Source organism: Bos taurus, chromosome 11 (genome assembly GCF_002263795.3).
Source record: "Bos taurus isolate L1 Dominette 01449 registration number 42190680 breed Hereford chromosome 11, ARS-UCD2.0, whole genome shotgun sequence".
Classification (NCBI taxonomy): Eukaryota; Metazoa; Chordata; class Mammalia; order Artiodactyla; family Bovidae; genus Bos; species Bos taurus.
In genome coordinates this window covers 75,011,691-75,032,150 of record NC_037338.1, presented here as the reverse complement: position 1 = coordinate 75,032,150, position 20,460 = coordinate 75,011,691, and the positions used below count along the sequence as shown (strand labels likewise).

Here is a 20,460-nt window from a genome sequence, read left to right as displayed (position 1 = left end):
ATTATCAAATGGTAGAAGTTGGGACTTCCTTGGTCGTCCAGTGGTTGGGAGTCTGCCTGCCAATGCAGGGACATGGGTTCGATCCCTGATCTAGGAGGATCCCACATGCCCCGAGGCAATTAAGTCTGTGCACTGCAACTGCTGAGCCTGTGTGCCTCGAACTTCTGCCCCGCCATGAGAAGCTACCACAACGAGAAGCCACCGCAATGAGAAGGTTTCACCCCAGAACTAGAGCGTAGCCCCCGCTCAGCACACATAGAAAAACCCTGCACATAGCAGTGAAGACCCAGTACAACCAAAAATAAACAAAAAGAGGGAGGTTCCTGGTGGTCCAGTGCTTAGGACTTGGTGCTTTCATTACAGTGGCCTGGGTTCAATCCCTGGTCTGGGAATTAAGATCCCCCAAGCCCCATGGTGCAGCTAAAAACATAAAATAAAAAGTAGAAAAGAAGAAATGATAATTTACAACAATCAAGAGATAAGCATCTGGGGTGGAGTTACTTCTATGGAGAAGGGTCCAGGAGGGATACATAGGGAGCTTGAATGGTTCCTAGTATGTTCTGGTTCTTAAATTAGGGATAGGTGATTCACTTTATTATCATGCCTTCCTAATACTTTACATCTACTGCACTTACTAAATAATACCATACAAAAAGTTTTAAGATTGGGGCACAAAATGAGATTTGTAAGTAATGTTTCTATGTAGAATATTCTCAATATAACATTAAACAATAATTTAAAGTATTTAGCTCTTCTCTCCCTGTTTCCTTCTCTCCCCAAAACAACAAATACTGGATTATCTTTTATTTATTTCAATGATTATATACAGTAGAGACCAGGGAAACATGTTTTGTATGAGAGCTGTCATGGGATCAGATTTGTTGGAAAGAAATAATTTATATCCTGGACTGTCCACCAGAAGAAATACGAAGACAACATATGTAAAAATCAAGAACATTCCTCCATACCAGAAACAATCACAAAGTAAATATTAAAATAGTCACACACACACACCCACACAAAAAAACCATTCACAACAGAATTCTCCTGGTGGTCCAGTGGTTGGCACTCTTCGCTTCCAATGCAGAGGGCCTAAGTTCAATCCTTGGTCTGGGAAATTCTGCATGCCACCTGATGCACACAAAAATAAATAAACTTAAAAAACAAAAACATTCACAACAGCTGCAACAACCATTAGTGATTTTATTGAAGACTCATTCACAGGATTCTGACCAGCGAAACGATTGTAACATACACTCTGGGGCACCTACACAGATTTTGCCATCAGGTCCCCCAGACCCCGTCTTGAGGCTTCACAGTTGTGTGGTTTCACCCCACCAGACACTTCCTTCGAAAATGGAGCCAGGCCTCAGGCTGTCCTCAGCCACTGCTCTCCAGCAACTGATTCCAGACAAGTGGCCTCCATTCCCATTACCCGAGCAGCTCCTCTAATGCATTTCAACCGCAAAGTGGCTCTCGCCTCTTCCCTATCCCTGCTCCATCTTCATAAACTAGCAGACAGGAGTCCTTAAGGGTATAAGATCTTTCCAGATGACTTTAAAAGAAAAGAGAAGAAGCATTTGTGCTCCTGTGCATCTGAGCTCCTATGGCTGCAACAACGTACCTGCAGATGTGTTCTGACTAGTCACACATCAATCCATTCGTTACGCTGCAGTGCCAGAAGTTTATGACTCTGTGAAAAGTGGTGAGTCTATCTGAAGCTGGGATCAGGGCTCTTTCCACTAGGCTAAACTGGTGCTTTAGCCCATAATTATAAGAAACTATCTCAGATTCAGTGTAACCTTCAACTTTCTGAAATACTTTCTCTCACAGATTCTATGCTGGCCTGTAAGACTTGAACAGGGAGAACATAAAAATAGACAAATTAAGGTGGCAATTTAAACTAAGGGAGTTTATTACTGGGAGAAAAATAGGGCATTTTTATGATCCCCAAAAGAGAAGATGAGTAACCTCTCAGGGAGAAAATCCTGAGTGACAACAGCACAAAATCCTGCCACAGGCCTCACCTGTGCTTGGCACTGTGCTAGTAACATCAGGACCTGCTTCAGTGGGGCCCGGGGGAGCCAAAGCACTTTAAGTATCATTTGAAATATGCCCAGGGCCAGATTTCAGGAGCTCCTGGACTTTTGTCAGCCAGAATTTTCTAGGGAAGTGAGAGGGTTAGGTTTAAATCCAACATCAGAACTACTTCCTGTTCTAGGTAGTCCTGGGAGCAGAAATGAATCGATTTTTTGTTTTCCTTTGAGCTCTGTGCATTCCTACTCGTTTAGGGTAAAAAGAGACGCTGGAGCAGATGTTCTCCAGCACTCCTCACACTCAACTTGAAGCCAAGAAGAAGATCTATTACAATTTTGAGGTACCTTTTAAGTGCTTCTAAAAGCTTTAATGCCGTTTTGGGCAAGGGACAGAAAGCCTCAGAGAAACCATAAAACACAATCCATATGGCACCATAATATTGTTTTGTGCCGGGAATTCTGCCCTTAGACAAAACCACACAGTCATGAATACATAAATAACTGCTTTCTGAGCCATCTAACAAAGACTGGGCTCTGCTGCAGAGCAGGGAACAGCAGCCTGGGGGGAAAAGTGGCAGAGCCAGCCATGGCAAGTGCTTCACCTCCCAGCGGCACTGCAGACCCCAGCTGGGGAGCGTCCACCTTGGAAAACAGCTCTTGTTAGTAATGGCCTGGTCTGCGAGGCTGTTCAGCACATACTCTGCTGACAAGTATCAGACTACACTGCCAGTATGGTCAGAAGAGCCGGTAGTATCTCCGCTTTGGGGAATCCATCACTGAAGACTCCAAGAGAAGGACTGCTATCAAGGCTCTGAGGCAGAGTTTCGGAAGTCATCTGACCTGCCATCTCTTATGATTATTTCCTGTGTGGCTGTGAAAGTTAAGGGGACGAAGCCTTCACTGTCCGCACAGAGAAGGATCCAGTGAGAGTCTGCAAAGTAAAATAAACACACAGGCAATTCTAAAATAAACACACAAGCAATTCTAAATAAACATACAGGCAATTCAGGATATCCTGTCTTACTCAATAAAGAAAAATATCACAAATACAACCTTTTTGAGAGAAAGAATGTAGTAGTTGATAATCCTGAACCTGACCATCGCAAGACTTTACAGAGATGGAGGGGCCGGGTGAAACTTAGGGTCAGGTTCCATGGCAGGAATGGGATATTGACGACAGGTGACAGGTAGAGCTAAGGGACACGTATTAACGCCCGGGCTAGGCACTAAAGGGTCAGTGTCATGTATTTGAGCTTGTGTGTGCATGTGTGCATGCTGATGTTAGGGGTTGTGTATGGCGTCCCTACCTTTTCTAATGCCATCTAATAGTTTCTCCAGAAACTATGCGCAGCTGGCAACAGCAACTCTATGGAGGAAACCTCTATATTTTTGAGATCCATACCAGCCTCTAGACACCCAAGAAGGTTGAGCTGACTAGTGCCAGGCTAGAAGTGCCCAGATAATCCTAAATAGTTTGTTCTGCGGTAACCTAGGACCACTGGTGTAACACATACCTGGACTTTCTCTGGTTCTTTTGAGTCTACTGTGACCCTGTAATTTCACTTCTGAAAATCTACACTTTCCATAAATGTATAAAATACAGAAAGGTTTTTATTAGTGTTATTGATGATAATGAAAAATTGGAAACCACTTAAATGTCAAAGAAAACAAGGCAAACTGAAATATGGTATTAAGAGTAAATACTGCTCATCACAAGGAAAAATTTTTTCTATCTATATGAGATGATGGCTGTTCACTAACTTACATGATGTATTTAAGTCAAATTGCTATGTTGTACACTTTATAGTGCTGTATGTCAACTGTAACTCAATAAAACTGGAAGGAAAAAAAATATGGTACATCCAAGATAGAATGTTAACCCAGTAAAAATTACAATTATCAAGTTGTATCATAAATGCATGTATCAAAATAGAAAAATGCTGATGCTATAATGTTTAGCAGGAAAAAAAAAAAGGAATGGAAAAAAAAAATTTATGTTTAGTGTGTGGCTGTCCTGAAGACTGAGGCATAAGAAAACCACCATGTTCCCCATAGGATGGAACACAGGCATGAGTCAGTCCTAAGCCATCTAGGAGCGTCCTTCATGTGCGCATGTTTGCTGCATATTAAAATGACAGTTCCTAAACAGACATAGAGAAGAGACTTACAGACATGGGGAGAGGGGAGGAGAGGGTGAGATGCTCCTCAACAGACATAGAGAAGAGACTTACAGACTTGGGGAGAGGGGAGAAGAGGGTGAGATGCATGGAAAGAGTAACATGGAAACTTACATATGATATGGGGAGAGGGAAGGAGAGGGTGAGATGCACGGAAAGAGTAACATGGAAACTTACATTACCATATGTAAGATAGATAGCCAACGGGAATTTGCTGTATGGCTCAGGAAACTCAAATGGGGGCTCTGTATCAATTCAGAGGGATGGGATGGGGAGGGAGATGGGGGGAAGGTTCACAAGGGAGGGGACATATGTATACCTATGGCTGATTCATGTTGAGGTTTGACAGAAAACAACAAAGTTCTGTAAAGCAATTATCCTTCAATTAAAAAAAAAAAAATGACAATGCCTTTAAGAAATATTCTATGGGAATTTCCTGGTGGCCCAGTGGTTAGGATTCCAGGCTATCACTGCTGTGGCCTGGGTTCAATCCCTGGCTGGGGAACTGAAACCCCACAAGCTTCAAGGCACGGCCCCCCAAAAGAAAGAAAACAATAAGGTTCTACTGTATAGCACAGAGAACTATATTCAGTGTTCTGTGATAAACCACAATGGGAAAGAATATTTTGAAAAAAAGAATGTAGGAACTTCCCTAGCCATCCAGTGGCAAAGACTTCTACTGCAGCGGACAAGGGTTCAATCCCTAGCTGGGGAACTAAGATCTCAGATCTCATTCGGCATGTGGTGTGGCCCCAAAATTAATAAAACCAATACAACATTGTAAAGTAATTAGCCTCCAATTAAAACAAATAAATTCAAATTAAAATAAATAAATACATAAACAAATGAAAGAATGTTTGTGTGCGCACAGAGCACCCCCCTCAACATGAAAGAAATATTCTGCCATGCTTTTTACGTTTTAATGCAACTGGTATATACGAGGTCTTCTGTCATCTTCTGCAGTTGTTACATATTGCTTTGTAACTCTATTTAGTTTTTTCATGTGTGCACTCAGGTTTTTCAACTAGGTTATAAGTTCCTTAAGGGCAGAACCCATATTTTCCATGTGTTTTGGCACCTATAACAGGCCTAGATATACAATAACTATTAATAATACTTTTTAACCGTCTACTGAATCACTGAATGGTTGGTACACTTCATTTCATCACCAGTGACAGTCACAAAATTGAGGGAGGGGATGTCGGGTAGAGTTGCCTTCTGAATTTTACCTACCATGCAGCATTTCAACAAGAGAGAGGCCGAAAGTCTGTTGGACTGTGCTGAGTCTTAGCTTGCCATTGCAGAGAAGCATCATTCTTTTTTCAACAACAGGATGTACAAAATGAGATTTCTTCAAAAATAAAGATAAAAATTGTTAAACTGATTGCAGAAGCAATGGGGTTAACATTTCCTAAGAATAGAATGTACAGTTTAAAAAATTCTTATCTATTACCACTCTGAACTTCAGTGTTAAATAAGGAGCTTTTTGCTGCATTATTTTGCACAACTAAAGAATCAGACAAGCCACAACCCCAAATTTCCTTTTGCTCTGTTCCTCCCCAAGGTTATGTCTTTATCTTTAGGAATTGGTTTTTCTAGGATGAGATTAATAGCATTATAGGATGACGGATGGCAGCCTGAGAAAGATACAATCAGATGGTGAGGAAAAACTGCTCAGCTGTTTTAGAAACAGGCATACCTCAGAGATATTGCAGGTTTTGGTTCCAGGCCACTGAAATAAAGTGAGTGTCACAATAAAGTGAGCCACATGAAGTTTTTTGGTTTCCTAGTGCAATGGCACCCCACTCCAGTACTCTTGCCTGGAAAATCCCATGGACCGAGGAGCCTGGTAGGCTGCAGTCCATGGGGTCGCTAAGAGTCGGACACGACTGAGCGACTTCCCTTTCACTTTTCACTTTCATGCATTAGATGCCTGGAGAATCCCAGGGACGGGGGAGCCTGGTAGGTTGCCGTCTATGGGGCCACACAGAGTCGGACACGACTGAAGTGACTTAGCAGCAGTGGCAGCAGCAGTGCATATTCTGGGCTTCTCAGGTGGCACAGTGGTAAAGAATCTTCCTGCCAATGCAGGAGACATGGGTTCGATCCGTGGGTTGGGAAGATCCTCTGGAGGAAGAAATGGCAACCCACTCCAGTATTCTTCCCTGGAGAATCCCATGGACAGGGGAGCCTGGGGTGCTCCAGTCCATGGAGTCACAAAGAGTCACACATAACCAAGCCGTGGAGGACGCACAGTGCATATTCTGTAGTTAAGTATGCAACTGCATATGTCTAATAATGTACATACCTTAATTTTAAAATGCTTAATTGCTTAAAAAATGCTATCAACTGACAACAGATATATCTATATATCTGTAAACAAAAATATATAACTCCACAGTAATCAAATCAGTGTGGTATTGTTAAAGTTTTAGACAAAGACCAGTATTACAGTGGCTGCAGTAAGAAGTAACCAGAATTAGATCTCAGGATATGTAAGTTTATATATGAGAAATTTGGTAGATCAAGTTCAGTGGGATAAAGATGGATTTTTAATAATGTTGGTAGCGCAACTATTTATCTTTCAGAAAATTTTAATCAATGATTAAAAACATAAATGTAAAAACTAATGTTAAAACTAAAAAATAATATAAGAAAACATAGATTACTACACATCAATTTCTGTAGAAAAACCTCTTGTAAACTGGTAACTCAATAGCGAAAAATGAGCAAAAGGCAATTCACACTCAACTGACCAAAAAACAGGAGGATATACTCAAATTCATTAACAGTAGTGAATTACCAGGGGCTTCCCAGGTGGCGCAGTGGTAAAGAACCTGCCTGTCAATGCAGGGGACACAAGAGACAGGGTACGATCCCTGGGTTGGGAAGATCCTCTAGAGTAGGAAATGGCAACCCACTCCAGTATTCTCACCTGCAGAATCCCATGGACAGAGGAGCCTGGCAGGCTACAGTTCATGGGGGTCACAAAGAGTCATCCACGATTAAGCATTCATCATAGCCAATAGTAAGGGAAAAACAATTAATAAAAGTGAAATACTACTTCACATTCATCAGATTGGTGAGGATGTAAGAAAAAGGATAGTCCCATATATTGCTGATGGGCATGTGATGATTCATTGTTTAGTAAAAAGTCTTTGAAAGGCAATCTGGCAACTCTATTAAAAGTAGAAGCATATACGTATTTTATATATATATATATATATATACACACACACACACACACACACACTCTTCAAATCTGCACTTCCACTTCTGGGAACCAAGCCAATAGAAATAAAAGTATGAATATAAATAGATACATACGAGAATACTATTACAGCACTATTTGGAGTGGCTAAGAACTGAAAACAAAGTGAATGTCCATCAACAAGGGAAGAACTGAATAAACAGAATACTCTCAGCATGAAGTAAAGAATACACCATATGACCCCATGTTTGTAAAACAATGAGAAAATCACCACCCCAACACCTATATACCTATGAATTAGGCAAAGATCTGTGTAAGATTATACGAGTAGAAAGAAAAAATATGCAAGGATCCACATTAAGCTGCTAGCTAAAAGTGGATTACAGGAAGGAGAAGCAGGGCCAAGTTCAGTGGGAAAGTATTCATGATAAAATAGATATTATATGAGCCCATTTAAATAATATTTTATGTTTGCATATACAGGCATACATAGATACATTAAAAAATTATAATGACTATAACCTTTCTTATAAATGGAAGAGAGCTTGCAACTGCATATAAGAAAAGGTCTTCTCAATGAAACAGCATTATTTAAGAATTTGTTTTCTAAACATAGATTGCCAGAATGAGTACAAGAATTCATGTTTTCATACCATGCGCATGATAAAGTCATGGTGTATATTGCTATGTGGGCCTATCCAACCAACCTGAAAAGGTTTAACAACTTGCCTGAACATAACATGCCCAGCTCAGTGAAGTTCAATTAGAACCCTACTGCCTCAACAATAAATTTCTCTTGCAGCACATATTGGCTACAGGAGCCAGTGGTAGCTCCCCCAGAGAAGTTACCTGGCAAGTGATGTGAACATAAGGCAGATCCTGAGAGAGTGGGTACACTGGAGAGGATTTCCTTCCATTGTGCAGAAAGTCACTGAGTTCAGAAAGATGTCGCTGCACTTCACTCAAGTTCCTAGATACAACTTCCAGTTCCTTAGACAGCTGGTACGTTTCCTTTTCCCGTTCTAAGTTAGGAGGTTCTGCGGTACTGGTGTGGGCTGGTGTGCCGCTGGGTCTGGGCGGTGTTACTGACAAGTTAACAGGCCTGGCATCTAGAGTTTCTAGGAATGTGGAGCCATCACAGATGCTGGATGCCGGACTTTCTATTTCTTTAATAAGGGTTCTTCCAGGCTGTCCACTTTGACTGCTGCTATTAGCTGTGAACAAGAGCCCTGTGCTTTGGTGACAAAAATCTGGTGAAAGATCTTCAATTAGCTTTTTTATATTTGTTTTATTTATCAGAGTACTGAAAGCAGAGTTACCACTTTGGTTTTCACTCAGTGTCACTGGAGAGTCTTCTTTCAGCATTACCTCTCTAACAATCAAACGAATCATATACTGGTCAGATTTTGAAGAAGGAAGAAATGCCGAGTCCATGGACTTTTGTCTTCCCACCAAAATTAATAGTAATTTATCTGTCAAGAAACATATGCCTTTTGGTCTTTCATTACTCTCTAACTGAATCTGCTGGATGTTTGGCATTAATAATGGAATGACAGAATAGATAAAAATTACATTAGATGTATTGGAAGCCACTGCGACTGCTTGTGCTTTAAAATTAAATGCTATTAGATCAGGAACCAGAATGCCTGGAATGATGACTTTTCTGTTGCAGGTAACCTCCTTCTCAAAGGTCAAGAGGACCAAATGTGAAGAATCCAGGCCAGTTCCTGTCAAGTAGTCTTTTTTTCTTAGACAAGTAAGAGAACTACCTTCAGATTTAAATCTGTTGAAGTGGATATGAGTTAGATCCAGAGGCTCAGAATAGGATGACGACACTGGTGTTTCAGAATTTGTTTCAGAGGAAACTCGATCAGTAACTGGTAAAGCATGCAGGCAAGTGTCTTCACCACTAGGAGGAATGTCAAAAGTTCCAGAAGCATTTAACCCACAAATCTTATCCAGCGGAAGCTCAGTGGCTATAGCGACTTGTGAGTCCACAGTGGCTCTGATTGAACGTACGTAGCTGTCCACATCAAAGATGGGACAGAGGGAGCACCTGTGAAGAGTCTTCTGAGCACTGTCCCAAATGTAAGAATGTAGGCTGCTGCCTGCTGCCACCACCAGCCTCTGGCCATCCTGGGTCCAACATGCACAATAAATGAGGCCTTCAGTGCTGATGTCCACTTTGACTTGGGAACTGTCACAATGGATATTGTAGAACACGGAGACATCCCAAGCAGTCAACACAGTCAGGATGGCACTTTCTGGGTGCCACACACAGCCCTGGGGAAGGACAGGGCATGACTGTCTGATTTCACAGGGCTGAGACATCAGCCACTTGCTTGTCTCTGCAGGGCTAGGACACAGCTGCCACACGATGACACACTTCTTGTGCTGGACAGCGAGCAGAGTGGGTGTGTCAGCTGCACCAGGCGGGGCCCAGGACACCCCATACACGTGTTCAAATTGTCCAAGGACCGTTGAGTCCCCAAATTTGGCCTCTCCACTGTGAAGCTGTAAGTTGGTCAGGACTACCTGAGTCCCATCAGTCCAAGCAAGGCCGTGGATTGGGTGTATTGCTTGATATAATGCATTCAGTCCAGTCCTGAGAAGTTTTCCTTGTCCCAACTCCATCCTTTCTGATAAGGCTTCTCTGAAATAATCAAGAAGGAAAGTTACACCACGAAAATATAACCAGACAAATCCAGACAACTGGTTTAGCCTTTCTGTGAAATGTGAGACACGGCAAAACAGAGGAAATCAGGATGACTCGACTCTTACCGAATATGCAAAAAGACAATATCCTATAAACACACCCAGCTACTATAGGAATTTGCTGGCCAAATTAGAAGGAAAGGAAGAGAATAAACATATCCAGAATGTGCCATATGTGGTGCTAGTTCAATTCAGTTCCGTTGCTCAGTCGTGTCCAACTCTTCGACCCCATGAATCACAGCATGCCAGGCCTCCCTGTCCATCACCAACTCCTGGAGTTCACTCAAACTCATGTCTATCGAGTCGGTGATGTCATCCAGCCATCTCATCCTCTGTTGTCCCCTTCTCCTCCTGCCCCCAATCCCTCCCAGCATCAGTCTTTTCCAGTGAGTCAACTATTCTCATGAGGTGGCCAAAGTACTGGAGTTTCAGCTTTAGCATCAGTCCTTCCAATGAACACCCAGGACTGATCTCCTTTAGAATGGACTGGATGGATCTCCTTGCAGTCCAAGGGACTCTCAAGAGTCTTCTCCAACACCACAGTTCAAAAGCATCTGGAATTCAATACAATCCATGTAATGGTCCAGTGAGGGCAGCACTATTATTCTTATGTGCGAGACAACAGAGCTGAAGCTCTAAAAGGTTAAGAAACTTGCCTTCCATATCTTATAACAAAATACTTTCCAGATAAATTAAAGATCCAAATGCAAAAAAATATGTAAAAAATATAAGAGATTTAAAAGAAAGACTTTTCACAGTACCATAAAAATACTCCAGCATGTGTATGTATAAGGATTTACTATAGCATCTTTTATAAGAGAAAAATCTAAATGTACATCAATATGGAAATACATTAAAAAACACGGAAGCTCCATGAATAATGACACAGAAAAATCCTCCCCCAAAGCACTGAAATTCACAATATAACACATCTGGTAAGCTCCTATTTATGAAAAGAAATTCACCTCTCTATGTCTATAAACGTGTGTTTGTATATATTTACATAAAGATGCAGAAAAAGATCAGAAATAACACATACCAAACTGTTCATAGTACATGCTGAGAAGAAGTGAGATGGGAAAAGAGAGACGATTGAACAGTCTTTATTTTTGTATTTTTTGAAAAATTGTTTTTTAATTAGCATTTAGTCAAATAGTCCTTTGGTAATTGAAAAGTGAAACTAAACATTCAAATGTGAAAAAATAATTTATGAAAAGTTCTTGTGAGCCAGTTAAAAAGACAAAATTTTAAGTGGCTGAAGAATATCAACAGGCAATTTGGTATTACAAAACAATTATGATGATCAATAAACACATTCTAAGTGATGTTTAATCTTAGAATGTTTAATCAAAGAATTGTCTAATCATGCAGTGTCCATCTTCACCACTCATTCTCTTCTTAACCCACTCCAAACTGATTCCATTCTCACCTCTTCTGAAACAACTCCCACCATCCCACCAGTGCTACTCTTGTCACTGAATCTAATGGATATTTTTCAACCCTGCCTGGTTTACTTAGCGTCAAAGACAGAACTTGAGAAGCTCTCTTCAGACTCTAAATCCAAAGAAATATATTTTCCACCAAACTGGTAGATTTGATTTTCATTTGTCTGCATTTTTTTCTCATACCTTTTTGCTAGCTTTGTCCCTACTCTTAGAATCTTTTACCAAGACAGAAAGGTCTGTTTTACTTCTACATATGACGTCAGATTAAGTGGTTCTGCAGTAGCTTGCTAAATGGAGAAATATGTCCTCTGTCATAACTAATGAAGAAGGCTGCCATCTCAAACCCATTGGTCTTGTGTAAGATAATATATATACTTCCCTAATATCTACTTATGCACTTTTAAAAGACTCTTATTGATAAATAATGCATGATACATTTTCCTGGGCAGAGAAAATTCCTAATAGGCCAATTATAGATCAAAAGCAATTTATATGGTATGTTTTAGGCCACCCAAGTTAGTCTAATGTCATTGAGGGTGTGTGTGGCCAGGGTTAGCCCAGGGTAAGAGTTTGTGAATAAGGGAAAAACAAACTTGATAATAAAGTCACTGAAATTTTTTAGAAGAATTAATTTTAATATTTTTATCTTTAATAACAAGAAATCTGGTAAAAAATTAGAGTTACCATATGATCCTGCAATCCCCCCCACACACCTGGGCATATAGCCAGAGAAAACTATAATTCAAAAAGATACAAGCAACACAATGTTCACTGCAGCACTAATTACATACACACACACATACATATAACTGAGTCCCTGTGCTGTATACCTGAAACTAACATGATATTGTAAATAAATCATACTTCAATAAAATTAAATTAAAAATAAAAATGAAGGAAATTTGGCCTATATTCCTCAAACACATAACAATAATTAGTCCAGGTTCTGACCACCTCCTGCTTTTAAATAGAGTAAGATAAGGAGACATTCTCTTCACCCCAGTCTCGTCTTTTCCACAGAGCCTGTACTCTTTGAGTGTTGGCAGAATTATCCTGAGATGTCCGACTTGGACTGTAGATGTCCTATGAACTGTAGCCCACCAGGCTCCTCTGTCCACGGGATTTTCCAGGCAAGAGTACTGGTGTGGGTGGCCATTTCCTCCTTCAGGGCATCTTCCCAACCCAAGGACCAAACCCGTATCTCCTGCGTCTCCTGCATTGCAAGCGGATTCTTTACCTCTGAGCCACTAAGGAAGCCTGAGAAAAGTCACAGCTCCTGGTAATTTTGCATTTCTGCTCAAATATCTTTGATGAGTCTCCACAGTCTATATATAAAAGTTATTACAAAATGGTTTAGCAAAGCATCAAAGGCCTTATATTTTCTGATACTGCTACACCTTTCCAACCTTATCTCTCTGATCATAAAGGGCCGGCTGAAGAATTTGGAATTTAGAGAAACCAGCACATATTCATGCAACATTGTGCAGAACAGACCTGAGAAACTAAGAAGTTGACAAGTTTAATAAGGGTCCATGGGCAGAAACAATTGCAACACCGCAAAGCAATTCACCTCCAGTTAAAAATTAATCAATTAAAAAAATTAATCAATTAATTAATTTTAAAAACGCGGGACACAGATAATTTGAATGTCAGGATGAGAAAGTGAGCCAAGCTTGTAGCTATGAGATACTTTTAAGACAACTGAAATAGATTATCAAGTGGAATGAGTGCTAAGGAAGAAAGGAGAATTAAGGACAAGATACAAATTTTCAGCTTGGGAAATTGATGAACCATTAATCAGAGCTACAGAAGGCAGAGCATGCTTCAGAGGTAAGAACAATGTAGTGTGCAACAAGTTTAATGTGGGCTTCCCCAGTGGCTTAGCAGTAAAGAATCTGCCTGTAATGCCGGAGACACAGGAGTTGCAGGTTCAATCCCTGGGTTGGGGGGAATCCCCCGGAGGAGGATCTGGCAACCTACTCCAGTATTCTTGCCGGGAAAATCCCATGGACAGAGGAAACTGGCAGGATACAGTCCACAGGGTCGCAAAGAGTCGGACACGATTGAAGCAATTGCGCATGCATGCACGTGCTTTATTTAAGATGTTTATAGGGTAGGATTGCACCTTAGGCAGTCAGAGGTAAGGATTTGGGAGTCACTGTTACAGAGCTCGTAGTAAAAAGATCAGAGAACCAAGAGGACAAAGGTGAAAGACCTTCAGGTGTACCTCAATTATTTTGTATCTTTTAAAATGTTTGCCTGAAGCTAACGGTATGTACACCTGTTAGTCTCTCCACCCTCAGATGATACGGTTTCTCAAATCAGGAACCCTGGTTCCTCTACAAAACGAAAAGCTGAATGTATTCATTCAGGACAGATAAGGCCAGAACCAGGATCTGGTGTTCAGTCTATAGCCATTTAATTCTTCTGGTTTCTAATCGTTTTTAAAGACAACTCCTGGAACTTCCTTGGTGGTCCAGGGGCTAAGATTCTGCACACCCAATGCAGGGGACCCAGGTTTAGTCCCTGGTCAAGGAACTAGATCCCATGAGCTGCAACTAGGATGCAGCACAGACAAAAAAAAAAAAAACAAAACTAAGACAATTCATAGTGACAGTCAAGGGGCTCAGGTGAATTGGAGCACTTCCAGTAAGTTTAAAGTTATATACTCCCCAAATTGTTTTTCCAAATTTACTGTGTTTTCATTATAAAATAATTTCAAGTTCTTTACACTTATTGTTTTAAATTAATACATAAGAAAGGTCAAAAGGACCTAGAAATTCTCATATTGAGTGAAGTAAGTCAGAGAAAGACAAATTCCCATATCAGTTCAGTTCACTTCAGCTGCTCAGTTGTGTCCGACTCTTTGCAACCCCAAAAACCACAGCATGCCAGGCCTCCCTGTCCATCACCAACTCCTGGAGTCTACCCAAACCCATGTTCATTGAGTCGATGATGCCATCCAACCATCTTATCCTCTGTCGTCCCCTTCTCCTCCTGCCCTCAATCTTTCCCAGCATCAGGGTCTTTTCCAATGAGTCAGCTCTTCCCATCAGGTGGCCAAAGTATTGGAGTTTCAGCCTCAACATCAGTCCTTCCAATGAACACTCAGGACTGATCTCCTTTAGAATATGACATTGCTTATATGTAAAATCTTTAAAAATGGTACAAATGAACTTATTTACAAAACAGAAATAGAGTCACAGATGTAGAAAACAAACTTGTGGTTACCAGGGAGGAAAGAGGGGGTATACGGGGAGACTGGGATTGACATACACACTGCTATATACAAAATAGATAACTAATAAGGACCTACTGTACAGTATGAGCCTTCCCTGGTGGCTCAGATGGTAAAGAATCTGCCTGCCATGCAGAAGACTCGACTTCAATCCCTGGATGGGGAAGATTTTCTGGAGAAGGAAATGTCAACCCATTCCAGTATTCTTGCCTGGGAGGCTACAGTCCATGGGGCCACAAAAGACTCCTCAAAATGTAGAAACTGAACCACTGTATAGCACAGTGAAGTATTCTCAACACTCTGTAATCACTTAATTGAGAAAAGAACCTTAAAAAGGGTGGCTATATGTGTATGTATAACTGATGCACTTGCTGTATAGCAGAAACTAACAAACATTTTAAATCCACTATACTCCAATAAATTTTTTTTAAAAGGTCAAAACGTAAATTCACACACACACACTCAAATTCAACGAAAGAAAATTATGACTGCAACCTTCCAGACATTTTTCTATGCAGTTGATGTTAAACTTTTTCACTCATACTGCACCATTTCATTGGAGAAGGCGATGGCACCCCCACTCCAGAACTCTTGCCTGGAGAATCCCATGAATGGAGGAACCTGGTAGGCTGAAGTCCATGGGGTCGCGAAGAGTCGGACACGACTGAGCGACATCACTTTCACTTTTCACTTTCATGCATTGGAGAAGGAAATGGCAACCCACTCCAGTGTTCTTGCATGGAGAATCCCAGGGACGGGGGGAGCCTGGTGGGCTGCTGTCTATGGGGTCGCACGGAGTCGGACACGACTGAAGCGACTTAGCAGCAGCAGCAGCAGCACCATTTCATACCACGATTTTTTCGCTTCACATTATATTAGGATTTTACCCATGTTATTTAAAAGCTTTATAAATTACTTTTAGAAGCCACTTCATACCACTTTTCCTCACTGTTGAGAAAGTGCCATAATTTTTCCTCACTGGTGAGGTACCTGGTTATAGCCAACTTTATCTTTTTACAAATACCGCTGGGATAAAGGTATTTATGCATAAAGCATGTTTATTTTGAATGGCTTCCTTATGATATATTGCCAGAAGCGTCACTCGTGAGGCACAAGTAATATATTCTCTGGTTTAAACCCACCCCCTGCCCGTCCGCATCTGCCAGCCCTCTCACATGGCCCCCCTCCATTCTAGCCATCTTCTCCGCACACCTGTAACCCTTCCTCTAATCCGCGTCTGCCAAAGTGCAGATCCCTCCTCCACTTCCGTCCCCGCCCACCTGGCCTCCCCTACAGCGGCCAGGCCGGAAAGCAGTAAAGACAAAATACCTTTGGTCTCACTGCCCCACAGAAAATCAGTTTCCCGCGGCCTGCGGAGCTCACAGACCTCGGATCCGAAGTCCCAAAGCAGATTCCGGAAGCATCGGTTCCCAGAGCCCGGTAGGTAAGCCGGGCTGTACAAGCTCGGCAATTCCCCCTGCCTATTGGCTATTGTTTGTGTCCCGTTATGAGACGGTCCTCCCCATTGGCCAATAAGCTCGCGCTTTGCCGCACAGACCTCTGGGAGTTGTATTCCGCCTGAAACGCCATCGAAGGTAACACTGCTACTGATACCGTTCCTCACTTGAGAGGTTTAGCGGTTTCCCCCGCATATTTTCGGTCCTCGTAGTCTAAGAAGGAGTCTGGGAGCCCTAGAATCAACACGGTTTCTTAGCTTTTCAGGGAAGCAGCGGGGAGGGGGAGGTAGAGAAGGAGTTGAAGACCTCTAAAATCTCAGAAAAATGTTCTCCATACACAAAATAGGGTGTATGTAACTGACTCCGCTTCATGGACCTGCCCTAATTAGAAACCGCTATTCTACACTTACCCCAAAAGTGCCTGCCCATAGCTACAACTCAATAGGCTTAAAGCCAGCTATACCCCTGCCAGATTCTGGGCCACGCCTTGGGGCAGCTCATGGGGAATTTCAGATCCTGACCCTCACAATAGTTGATCATGTTTGTTGAACACACAGCCAGCCCTCCTTCTGATAATCTGAAGTCCGTGCCTTGACCATCCGGGAGAGAGGGGAGTGCGGAAGTGGTGCGGAAGTGGAGAAGTAACACCTCTAGAGCTCGCTCTTCTTTGCTCAGGCTTTTCTTCCCATGCCTGTCTTCCTGCTCCACTTGTCAGAACCATACCTTCGTATCAATTTTTGCATCAATGCATGAAGAGAGAGAAAAAATTGAAAGTTCCGTTCATTTTTCAAATGTTTACCTCCTCCAAAAAATACCTTTCTAGATTCCTGGGTCTCCTTTGGAAGGAGGTGAAGGGTCTGGTAGAAATCATTCATTCATTCATCCCACAACTTAAAGCACTCCAGGCGGTAACTGTTCGTGTCCTCATCACAGCCTGGATTCCTCCAGGACAACGATTCTGTCTTAATTCGGTTGGTATCCCCAGGGTGCAGTTCTCTGCCTTGAAAGGCTGGAGGCCACCTGTGCCTACCTAAGAACTATGCAGGATGGAGTATAGGGGTGTAGGTGGGTGGGGGAGAGTCAGTAATTACTGGTTTATTTTCCACCAACCTCTTCCACCACCCCCACAACTTGCCCCTACAGATTCCAACAGCCTAGCTGGGGTAGGTACCTCTCTGGTGCTTCCATGACGTTCTGAACTCTATGGCAGTGAGTGCAGTTAATTAAAGTGTTGGTTTAGTTGCTGGCCCTCTCCACCTACCTGTGAGACCAAGTTGACTGCTCCCCCTACCCACCCCCAGCTTAACACAGAGCTGTTGTTCAGTTGCTCAATGGTGTCCCATCTTTTGCAACCCCATGGACTGCAGCACTCCAGGCTTCCCTGTCCATCCCCCAGAGCTCAGAGCTTGCTCAAACTCATATCCATTCTGTCGGTGATGCCATCCAACCATAATGTCCTCTGTCGTCCCCTTTTCCTCCGGTCTTCAATCTTTCCCAGCTGGTAAAGAATCCGCCTGCAATGCGGGAGACCCGGGTTTGATCCCTAGGTTGGGACGATCCCCTGGAGAAGGGAAAGGCTTCCCATTCCAGTACTGTGGCCTAGAGAATTCCATGGACTATACAGTCCATGGAGTCGCAAAAAGTCTGACAACTTTCACTCACTCAATCTTTCCCAGCATCAGGGTCGTTTTCAATGAGTCAGTTCTTCACATGAGTGGCCAAAGTATTGGAGCTTCAGTTTCAGCATCAGTCCTTCCAATGAATATTCAGGCTTGATTTCCTTTAGGATTGACTGGCTTGATCTCCTTGCAGTCCAAGGGACTCTCAAGAGCCTTCTCCAGCACCACAGTTAAGCATGGATTCTTCAAGGCTCAACCTTCTTTTATGGTCCAACTCTCGCATACATACCTGACTACTGGAAAAACTATAGCTTTGACTATAGTAGGTGCTACATAAATGTGTTGACAGATGGATGGATGGAGGGAGGGAGGGAGGGAGGGAGGGACAGATGGGTGGGTAGATGCACTAGTGTCTGCATGCCTTCCTCAACATCTTCCCCAATCAGTGGGTTAATGATCGTTAGCCTGGTCAAGCTCTGGAGCAGTCGCTTCAGGGTCGCTCCCCCCCGGGCCCCGCCCCGGTCGACCCCACCTTTCCGCGCCGCTCCGCCCCGCCGCTCCCTTCCCTGTGGCCCCTCCCTGCGCAGGTCCCGACTCCAGCCGCACCTCCTCCGACTCTGCAGTGGCGGCGGGGAGGCGAGCCGGAGTGCCAGCGGGCCAGGGCCGGAGCCGAGCCGGGGTCGGGGCAGCAGCTGGGACCCTCGGAGGCGGGGCCAGTGGGACCGCGATGGGCGTGGAGATCGAGACCATCTCCCCGGGAGACGGTACCGGGTGGCGGGGCAGGGGGAGGAGGAGGGGTCTCGGGGCGGAGCCCGGTGGGGGGGTCCGATTCCGAGGTGGCTCGGAGGGGTGCTGAACAGGGGGAGCGGGCCTAGGATGGGGGCAGCCGGAGATGACCCGACATGGGATTGTTGGGGGTTCTAGCAGACATCCTTCGCCATCCCCCTCCGCGCTTGCTCACCTAGAGGAACGAAGGCGGAGGCTGGGAGGCTGGGGTCTGCGGCCCGCCACCGCCCCGGGCGCCTCCGGCTGGCGCTGCTGCGGCTGGAAACGCTCGGTTATCCGCTGCTGCTGATTTCCTAGGGCCGGGTTACAGCTCTGCTTTCCCCGCCTTGCTGGGTGAGCTCTGGAAACGGGGGAAGGAGATGCCTTTGGGTCTCTTCTGCTCGGGGCAGCCCCCTTCTAACGCACCCGCTTCCGGGCCTCTGATCGGGTGGCCCCCCGCGATCTGGGCGGTGAGACGCTGTAGGGACCGAGCCAGTCTGGAAAAGGCGGAGCACTTCCTCCACTGCCTCTGCATCTTGCTTTATGCTCCCTGCCCGACTCAGCCTCTCCGGCCAGCCTGTCCACTCCCACGGCTTTCATGAGCGGCTGAAACCGATGGCCCCCAAACTTAAGCGTCCAGCCCAGGCCTCGGATTTGAGTTCACGGTTGTCTGTTTATCCAGCCGCTGCTCAGCCTCTACCTGGAAGTCCCACGGATTCCTCAAAGTCAGCGAGTCCAAAACTGAACTCCTGCTCCTGGTCTTCCCCACTCCCAGGCGCTCCTCTGTGTTCCCTTGCTTCCTCCTGCCTTGGGTTGGCACCAGACACTTTCCCAAGCCAGGCATCCCAAGCATCACCCTTGTGTAATTGAGTTTGGATGTGCCAGGAGTAGCTTTCTCCATTTCTTAAACCAACCTTAATACAGACTGGAGCCCACATTTCTGCAGGATTTGACAGGCAAACTGCATGTCAGGCAGTGTTGACACTCCCCAACCCCAGGAAATTGGAGGGACTCTTGGCTCCTGGCCACCCCCCTCATTTAAAAGCAGTGGTCCCTAGGAGTCCCAGCCAGGACCTTGGATCACTCCAGAGGTACAGGCTTCTTTTTCTATGCTGGGAACCTCTGTACTGGGTGCCAGGAAGTATCTCCCTGAGGTCTTTTTACCTCCTCCGCCCTCCCCCACCCAGGGCACTGCCTTAGAATTCTGCCAGGGGCCACCAGGCCTCTTCTCCCTTCCCTGGCTCAAAGAAGCCTTTAGAGTGTTCTCTCCTTATCCTCCCTCCCTGGCTAGGGACAAGGGGCTTTTCTCTTGAAGCAGATCAGATTTTTAGGGAAAGCCTGGAGGAACTTTCCAGGTGGCACTAGTGGTAAAGAATCCACCTGTCAATGCAAGGAGACATAAGAGAACTGGGTTTGATCTCTGAGTTAGGAAGATCCTTTGGAGGAGGAAATGGCAACCCACTCCAGTATTCTTGCCTGGAGAATCCCATGGATGGGCTACCGTCCATCGGGTCACAAAGTGTCAGACATGACTGAAGTGACTTGGCACAGAGGAACTTTGGCTTTCTGCTTTTACTTCAGTCTAAACCCCCAAGTCAAGGAAGCACAGAAGGGCCAGCTACCATGCTGTAACCCAAAGTGGGAGAATGCACCAATTAATATTTCAATAACGATGCTGCTGTTCTGAGGTTGTCTGTCTTGGTTGAGCCTACAACAAATCCTGCCTACTTCTCCTGCTGAGTATCTTGAAGACTCCATCTCCTCAGCCTCTGCCCTATTCCAGCCACCATCATCTCT

The 20,460-nt window shown here is 44.0% G+C and overlaps 2 protein-coding genes across 9 annotated transcripts in view; one reads left to right on the top strand and one right to left on the bottom strand.

The window, feature by feature from the left end:
- Positions 1-817: 817 nt before the first annotated feature.
- WDCP (WD repeat and coiled coil containing) lies at positions 818-16,240 on the bottom strand. The gene is made up of 5 exons (XM_002691506.7): positions 16,152-16,240; positions 8,274-10,077; positions 5,447-5,564; positions 2,877-2,967; positions 818-1,131 (listed from the first exon to the last, which is right to left on the bottom strand). The coding sequence occupies exons 2-5, from the start codon at positions 10,056-10,058 to the stop codon at positions 1,032-1,034; spliced, it is 2,094 nt and encodes a 697-aa protein (XP_002691552.2). The 5' UTR covers positions 10,059-10,077; positions 16,152-16,240; the 3' UTR covers positions 818-1,031.
- Positions 16,183-20,460, top strand: part of FKBP1B (FKBP prolyl isomerase 1B) — a 22,060-nt gene continuing 17,782 nt past the window's right edge. The window contains exons 1-3 of one of the 8 annotated variants that reach the window (XM_024999250.2): positions 16,328-16,417; positions 16,837-17,250; positions 18,522-18,662. In XM_024999250.2, the coding sequence (XP_024855018.2) occupies positions 17,029-17,250; positions 18,522-18,662 (363 nt within the window). In that variant the 5' untranslated portion in view covers positions 16,328-16,417; positions 16,837-17,028. Of the gene's footprint in view, positions 16,263-16,327; positions 16,418-16,454; positions 17,251-18,091; positions 18,221-18,521; positions 18,663-18,996; positions 19,018-20,460 lie in introns of those variants that run through there. The other 7 variants (XM_010810264.4, XM_059891569.1, XM_024999249.2 and 4 more) reach the window with 7 other exon arrangements.

Excerpts from the sequence above, each read along its gene's own strand:
- WDCP (XM_002691506.7), bottom strand. The coding sequence starts at position 10,058 with ATGGAGTTGGGACAAGGAAAACTTCTCAGGACTGGACTGAATGCATTA. Across the intron at positions 2,968-5,446 it reads TCTTGTTGAAATGCTGCATG|ACTCTCACTGGATCCTTCTC; the intron begins GTAGGTAAAATT and ends TTTACTTTGCAG. Across the intron at positions 1,132-2,876 it reads ATAATCATAAGAGATGGCAG|GTGGCATGCAGAATTTCCCA; the intron begins GTCAGATGACTT and ends TGTGTGCATCAG.